Genomic DNA, 8,553 nt, shown 5'->3' with positions numbered 1-8,553 from the left:
GGTAATTCCTTACCTAATATAATTTATTTAATTTTTATTATATTAATTTAAAAAGTTTTAATTTATTTTTTATATATACCCTTAGCAAACTTGTTCGCGGAGACCCTTTTTATATAATAATCTTATTTTATAAAGGTTAATTTTTTTATAGCCTAAACTATTTATAAATTATAAATTTTTAGTTATAATATACTTAATATTACTTACTTTATATTTAGTAATATTACTACAAGCACCCGGAACTTTTTTTAAGTTTTATATAAATCTTAAAGGTGTATATTTACCTTTATAATACCTTTATTTTATACACGCCTGTTATTAATAGCTTGTATAAAAATCTAGCATAATAAAATCTTTTATTTTACTTATTTTATAAAAAGCAAAAAAATTATATTTATAATACTTTTATAATTTATAAGGGCCTTATAATTTATAGCTATTTTACTAGGTAATAAAATTTTTATAAATAAAAATAATTATTTTATAATAACCTAATTTATATTTAATTAAAGTTATTTATTAATAATAGCTATTACTACTGCGAGGTTCTTATATTACTTTTTATTTTTTATTTTTTTTACCTTTTTTATAAGCTTTAGGCATTTTAGCTTAATATACTTAATTTTTTTATAATAATAATATTAAGGCTCTTATTTTTACTTTTTTTTTTATAAAGATAGGCTTTTTTATTTTATAATTACCTATTTTTTGCAAAGACCCCTTATACTTATTTTATAAAAAATTAATTTTTATAAATTTTAACTTAATGTTTGGTGCACCTTATAAAAGGGAAAGGTTTAGTTAAAATTTAATAATTAAAAAAACTAGTTTTATAAGTATTTTTAAAAAATATAGCTATTCGCGGACCTTTTATTTTATTATAAAAAATAAAATTTAAAAAATATTTATAAAAAAATTATGTTTATTTTACCCCCTTAATTACCTAATTTTAATTATTACTTTTTTTATTATTACAGGTACGCGTAGTTTAACTTTTTTTTATTAAAAGTTATATATAATACCTTGCTTTATGCTATATATAGTTAATTTATAAAATTTTTTAGTTATTTAAAAAAAAATTATAAAGGGTATTTTAAATTAAATATTTTAGGATTTTTATTTTTATAGCTTATTATCCCTATAAAACTAAATTTAAATAAAGTATTATAAACTTTAATACCTTTTTTTTATAAAAAGCTATTTACTTTTTTAAATATATTTACCTTTTTTATAAAGGCATAGTAGTTACTATAAGTAGTAATTTTATATTACTTTTTTTACTAGGCAGCCGCGAGATAAGCAGTTTTTTTTATAAAAAAAAAATAAAATTACTTATAAAACTTATTAATAAATTACTTTTTTAAAAGCTTTTTATAAATCTTATAAATAAGCTATTTTACCTTTTTAGCCTTTTTAATATATATAACTTACAGGCGTAGCTTGTTTAGGCTAAGTTTTTTAAGTAAATAAATATTTTTTTTAATTATTTATAAATAATTTTAGCTATTATTTTTTTTAATAAAAATATATTAAAATTTAAATTACTATTTTTTAAATTTTTTTTTATAATTATAAATAGGTTTACTTATAAAAAATAAATAGGTTTTTTCCTAAATAATCTTATAAAAGGTTATTTTTAATTATTATAAAAATACTTAAATAACTTATAATATTAGTATAAGCTACCCCTAATAAACTAAATATATTAATAAGTATTAAAATTATAAGGTCCTTGGCCTTTAAAATTTATAAATAATATAATAAAATATAATATACTTAAAAAAAGGTTTATAAATAGTAATTTTAAAAAAAATAAAAATATTAAAATTAATACTAAAATTTAAATCTCTGGCCTCGCGGAGGCAAATTTTCTTAGTATATATTAAGTTAATACCTAAAGGCTAACTTAGTTATCCGCAAGTAAAACTATCCGCGGATATTTTTAAGTCTTGTAAAAGGGCTATATATAGTATAATAGGCCTTACATTATTATTATTAAAAACTAAAGCTAGCTTTTAAATTTATATTATTATTAAATAAATATTTTTAGCCCAGGGGCCAGCCCCTTTACCTTTTAATTTCAAATAATTTATTATAAGGGTTACTACATGTAGCTATATATTATATTAACTATAAAATTATTTAAAATACTAAGTACTTACGCGGGAGCCTAAAGGCTATAAGTAAGTAAATTAAATAAGTAAATAAGTATAGGCCTATATTAAAACCTAGGCTTTTATAAAAAAACCTTTAAAATTATAACTTTATATAGTTATTACTTTTTTAATAATATATTTAAAAAATAAAGTATAAATAAGTACTGCTTATAGTACCTTAGGTTATAAATAACCTTTTTAATATTATATTTTATATTTAGTTAGCTTACTTTAGTTTTAACCTAAAAAATAATAATTATAATTAAACTAAATTTTATAACTACCCCCTTATATTATAATATATTAAAATATTTAAACCATGCCCGGTATGGTACTATATATATATAAAATTTTTAAAAACCTTAGCTTTTTTAATATTACTTAATAAGCTAACCCAGGAGTATTATAGGTAATATAAAAAAATATAAAAATTAAAAATAAAAGGCTATTAAAATATTAGGACTAATTAATATAATTATTTTTAATATTACTTAAAAGGTATATTTATAAAGGGCTTTTTAATATTACTTAATAAGCTAACCTTAATAAAACCACGGGTAACATAAAAATATATAAAAATATTAAATATTAAAGGTTAATAATATATAATTATTATTTAATATAAATACCTTTAATATTACTTAAAAAATTTATTAATAAAAAAACTACTTAAAATAATATACTAGGTGCAGGGATAAAAATATATAAAAAATAATAATAATAATTTAGTAATTAGGTATATTATTTTTAAATATAGTATTTTAATTATTTACTTTTATATTTTTACTAACCCCTTAATAATAGGAAATATAAGTATAAATATTTAAGTATATAAAAATTATTTTAGGGGGCCTAGTTTATATAAGGTAAAGGTAATAATAAAAAAATCTTATATAAACTAGGCCTGTAAATTTACTTATTTTAAACTTATAAAAATTAATTAAGACTAAATTTTAATTAAATATTAAATAATATTTAAAAAATATAAAATAATATTTAAAAAATATAAAATAATATTTAAAAAATATAAAATACTAATTTTAAGCCCCAAGGTACTATAATTAAAAAAGTTATATAAATATAAAGGGGGGATTAAAGTATTAATAAATATTAAGTATAATTAAACTTAAAAAACCACACGGGGTATATATACTAATTATATAAGTATTAAAATAAATATATATATTTAAAAGGTGTATAGAAAGAAGTGGTAAAAGCTAGTAAAATTAATATATTTTTTATTAAGATATAAAAAGGGGTAGTAAACTATAATAAAATAAAAAATTATATAACTATAAAAACAAAGCTAAGCATATATAATGGGTAATATATTTCACTAGAAATTAAAAAGGTGAAACACTTTTTTTCCTTGTTGGGAATTTATGAATTAATCCACTAGTTAATGACTAAGCAAGCCTGGGACGTCATCCCACCTCAGGGCGTCCTCGATACATGGATTCTTTCTCATCTGCATTTACGTACCTAGGTACCTAGCGAGCAACAATATCCATCATCTCTTGAACATCAAAATGCCAACCCCGCCAACTCTAGTCCTCATTCCAGGCTCCTGGCACAAGCCCGCCTGCTACGACCCCATCATCGCCCTTCTCCAAACCACCCACCACCTCCCTTACCTCGCCATCACCCTCCCCTCCACAACCGGCAACCCAGACGCAACATTCAAAGACGATATCGACGCCGCCACATCCGCGATTGCATCCCAGACCGCGCAGGGGAAGGACGTCGTCGTCATCGCCCACTCCTACGGCGGGATGGTCGGCAACAGCGCCATCAAGGACTTCACACGCCCGCGGCAAAGCCAGCCTCCAATCGCAGTCGCAGCTCCAGGAGAAGACGGGGACCAAGACAAAAGGCAAGGCTCCGTCATCGGCCTCATCCTCATCGCCTCAGGCTTCACCTTCACGGGCCTCTCCTTCATGGACCCGTTCCTGGGCCACCCGCCGCCCTTCTGGAGCGCAAACTGGGCCACCGGGTTCGCGGAGCTCGTGGACCCCCCGGGCCCCAAGGCGCTGTTCTACCATGACCTGCCGGACGCCGAGGCAGAGTACTGGGTGTCGCAGCTCACGCTGCAGTCGCTGAAGGCGCTGTTCGAGGGCGGCGAGTATGCGTATGCGGGGTGGAAGGACGTGCCCACGTGGTATCTGGGCACGGTGCTGGATCGGGGGCTGCCGGTTGTTGTGCAGCGGTTGGCGGTTGGGATGGCCAGGGCGATGGGGGGTGATGTGCAGCATCGGGAGGTGCGGAGTAGTCATTCGCCGTTTTTGAGTGTGAGGGAGGAGACGGTGGGTGTTGTTGTTGAGGCTGTTGAGGCGTTTACGGGGCTGGCCAACGTGAAACAGACGGAGGCTGAGGCTGAGGCCGACTCTGGGACTGTCAGCGCTGGGCCCAAGGGACGTAGTTATGAGGGTGACGGGGTAGTGGTACCAAGCCCGAGGTTATGGAGGCCGCTTACGTGGGTCAAGTTCGGGGTGCCGCTTGTGTTTGGGCGTTTGGTGGGAACGGGGATTGTGGCTTTCACTTGGGGGAGAAGGCTGTGGAGGTCGAGGTTTGGGTTGCGTAGTGTGTAACACTCGTGTTTCTTGTAGGATAAATCAAGTCTCCTCTCTCTAATGAGTGTACGCTAACAATGAATGGAATTAGAACCATGTTCTTGTTCCCCTTCCCAACCTTGGAATGCTTGGTAGGTGTGGATAGAGGCAGCAATGATGAAGAGAAGTATAAAGACAACGGCGGCGCCAGTTGAGAAGTTGTATTTGTACAGCTTGGATTCAGAAGTTGGTAGAGAAGAAAAGACAGATTAAAGGAAGTAAGGAATAAAGCAAAGGTGCCATAGGGTACAGTATCATTTAGGGCAGGGATTGCGCAGAGGGGACCTCGGAAAGGTTAATGAGTGGCAGGTTCAGTTTAGTATAAATGCAAATACTAATTCAACTGGCTCTTTCCAGGCATCAACATAGGAAAACAATTCTAGGGTCCACGGACACGGGATAATTGTGTATCAAAAAGAGTCCGTAGATATATCCATAGGCTAAAACCTAAAACCTGCACCGCACTGAAGCTGTTGCATGTCTACGAGGTAGCCAAGTATCATCAGTATTATCATTCATTCTAGACAATTCTGCTCCCCATGGCAAGGACCATGTTTATCCTTGACGCTGGAACTATCGTAGACTCCAAGATTTTACTGTGCCAGATGGGCGTTCTAAGTATTAAAATCAATGCAGGTACCTACCGTACCTATGATTGGCATGTATTCTATCAAAGGAAGAGGCGCAGAATGATACCAGTGAGGGCAGTGTCAGCCTAGGTTAGGTAAACCTGTTTTATTCCTTTTAATCTATTTACTGCTGATGTCATACGATAAGCGTTGCATTAGGCTGGAGCTTCAAATGGAGTATATAATAGGTAACACTCGCTCAGGATACCCCTCTTTCCATCGGTGCTCTCAAAAAGGCGGGCGTGTCAAAGATTCTATGGTTTCACGATGGCCACAGAGCCAGGCCAGATCCGCCCAGTCCCCAACTCAACAACCCCCTACTGGCGCAGCGACCCCCACCGTCTCGACGAACACCGCTCCACAGCGCACCTTCCCCAAGAAGCAGACATCGTGATTATCGGAACCGGCATCGCCGGCGTCTCCACAGCATACCACCTCGTCGGCTCCAACAAAAACAACGGGGAGACGTCCCAACGCGGACCCTCCATCCTCCTCCTCGAAGCACGACAGGTCTGCTCGGGCGCGACCGGCCGCAACGGCGGGCACATCAAGAAGCTCCCGTCGACGATAATCGACCTGATTGACAAGAATGGTCTCGCTGCCGCGGAGGAAATCGTCCAGTTCGTGCGGGCGAATATCTACGGCGTCAAGCGCGTTATTGAGGACGAAGGGATCCAGGCTGAGGCGGAGTTGAGGCGGAGCTTTGATGTCTCGCTTCAGGAGGGCGATGCAGAGAGTGTGAAGAGGAATTTTCACGAGCAGTTGCGGTCGGGGTTCCCACTTACGGAGGATGTTGGATATGTTGGCGAGGAGTTTGCGGAGCGCGTAAGCCTGTCTTGTTCGCCTTGATACCTGGTGTATAGGTGGATGCTAATATTGATGCCAGATAACGTCCATCCACGGCGCAAAAGCAGCTCTCAGTACACCCGTCCTATCACTGTGGCCGTACAAGTTCGTGACGCAGCTCCTCGAGCGAACCCTAAATAAGGGCAATGTGAACCTGCAAACGAACACACCCGTAACAAGCATCGAAACCCACATCAACGGCAACGACCAGAACCAACAGATTTATACCATCAAGACCGACCGCGGCAGCATCAAAACGCCAACAATCATCCTCGCAACAAACGGATACACCGCCGGCCTCCTCCCGCAATACCGGTCCATCATCACGCCCGCCAAAGCCACGGCCTCGCACATCACGGTTCCAGAAGGCAAGTCCGCGCCTGCGCCGTCTCTTTCGAATACATACAACATCCGCTACGCACCCAATCGGGTGGACTACCTCAACCCGCGACCCGACGGAGGTATCGTCGTCGGCGGCGGGCAATGGACATACCGCGAGAACCGCGCGCTTTGGTGGGATGTCTACGATGACTCGACGCTGATTGAGCCGGCGAGACATTACTTTGACGAACTGATGCAGCGCGTTTTCAGGGGTTGGGAGGATTCCGGTGCGGAGACGGAGAGTGTATGGACGGGGAGTAAGTGACTGTCTTGATACCAGTTGGCTCAAGGACGATGTAGAGCGCTAACCATGTATTGCATTGCAGTCCAAGGAATCACGCCAGACGGACAACCGCACATCGGCAAGGTCCCTGGTAGCTCGGGGCTGTATATCCTGGCAGGATATAACGGGGGAGGCATGGCGTATGCGTTTGAGGCCGCCCGTGGTGTAGCGCGGATGGTGAGAGATGAGATTTGCTTTGAAGAGACGGGGATACCAAAGTGCATGAAGACGACGGAGGCCCGGATCGCACGATAGGGCTTGCTCGGTTTTTGGACTTAGATAAGTATCGATTTTTGAGCCTACCTCGACGCCTCGTGGGTAATTTTGCTATCGCCTGACTGGCTATGGGTTTTAGCTTTCTGAGAGCTGTCTGACCGGCCGAACCTGGATTCTACTCGTCGAATTCTATAGTTCCTATCTGAGACGACCCATTCCTTGATTTGACCGAGCAAAGGGAGTTAGTTCGGCACTTGAGTATATAGGGTATGTTTCTATGCATCTACATTGGGTGTAGCAAACCGACCGAGTGTCCGACCAGCTTATCAGCGACTATTAGTCCTAGGAATCTAACATTCGAACTCGTAAATGAGATGGAGCCTGTCAGATTGCTGTTTCCCGATACAGTGGTACTGTGGTACTTAGTACTATGTCAAGTATAGAGTGGAGCCTCGGGAATGTTGCGGCGGGAGGGTCCGCCGGGCCGGAACTCAATCCCGTCGTTCTTTTCCCTTCCATTGTTTGCTTGGAAGGCTCGCAGAATTTGTCATCTACAGCGGGGATGATGGCAATTCATCAACCCACAGTGCGCTTAGCACATCTCCGGACAGACAACCAGAAACAATGGTGCCAACCAGGTACCTGATTAGGCAGCTATCCTCTACGGCCTAGCCGATGTCGTCACCTGCAGAGCAGCGCTTGGATCCTTGTTTAGTCTCGAGGAGACGAGATACGGAAAGAGTGCTGGAGGAGGACGGAGCCAGCAGGAAGAAGAGGTGCGTGGAAGTGGTGTGATCCATGCCCGTCCCTACCACCCTACCAGGACATGGGATGTATTAGGTGAGCTGGTGATGACGGACCAGCTGGGCAAGAAAGGATGGTGAGGTTGGAAGATGACGGAACCAGCAGAGGAAGAAGAGAAAGTGTGGATGCGGAATGATATGAATGTGAGCCGGTGATGACGGACCAGCTGGAGGAGGAGAAGGATTAGGTGAGCTTAGTGATGACGGACCTGCTAGGCAAGGACGGAAGAGGTAGCTGGAGGATGACGGAACCAGCAGAGGAAGAAGAGAAGGTGTGGATGCGGAAGGATATGAAGGAGATGAGTTAGGTGAGCCGGTGATGACGGACCAGCTGGGCAAGGACAGGGTGATGAATTAGGTGAGCTTAGTGATGACGGACCTGCTAGACAAGGACGGAAGAGGTAGCTGGAAGATGACGGAGCCAGCAGAGGAAGAAGAGAAGGTATGGAAGCGGAAGGATATGCAAGGGAGATGAATTAGGTAAGCTTAGTGATGAGACGCACCTGCTGAGCAAGGATGGAAGAGGTAGCTGGAAGATGACGGAGCCAGCAGAGGAAGAAGAGAGTTATAGAAGCGGAAGGATATGAACAAGGGAGATGAATTAGGTGAGCTTAGTGATGAGACGCACCT

At 38.5% G+C, this 8,553-nt stretch overlaps 2 protein-coding genes across 2 annotated transcripts; both read left to right on the top strand.

Annotated features, from left to right (window-relative positions):
* Positions 1-3,685: 3,685 nt before the first annotated feature.
* Positions 3,686-4,744, top strand: DSM5745_05525 (alpha/beta hydrolase; the record flags this gene model as incomplete). Its single annotated transcript, XM_026747541.1, has 1 exon — positions 3,686-4,744. One exon carries the CDS (start codon positions 3,686-3,688, stop codon positions 4,742-4,744), a length of 1,059 nt encoding a protein of 352 aa, XP_026603373.1.
* A 917-nt stretch (positions 4,745-5,661) lies between these two features.
* DSM5745_05524 (NAD(P)/FAD-dependent oxidoreductase) lies at positions 5,662-7,159 on the top strand (the record flags this gene model as incomplete). Its single annotated transcript, XM_026747540.1, has 3 exons — positions 5,662-6,219; positions 6,281-6,878; positions 6,948-7,159. 3 exons carry the CDS (start codon positions 5,662-5,664, stop codon positions 7,157-7,159), a joined length of 1,368 nt encoding a protein of 455 aa, XP_026603372.1.
* Between the last annotated feature and the right edge of the window lie 1,394 nt (positions 7,160-8,553).

Source organism: Aspergillus mulundensis (genome assembly GCF_003369625.1).
Source record: "Aspergillus mulundensis strain DSM 5745 chromosome Unknown scaffold_5, whole genome shotgun sequence".
In the NCBI taxonomy this organism is placed as follows: Eukaryota; Fungi; Ascomycota; class Eurotiomycetes; order Eurotiales; family Aspergillaceae; genus Aspergillus; species Aspergillus mulundensis.
The sequence above is the reverse complement of the archived record's forward strand: the minus strand, read 5'-3'. Positions and strand labels throughout refer to the sequence as shown.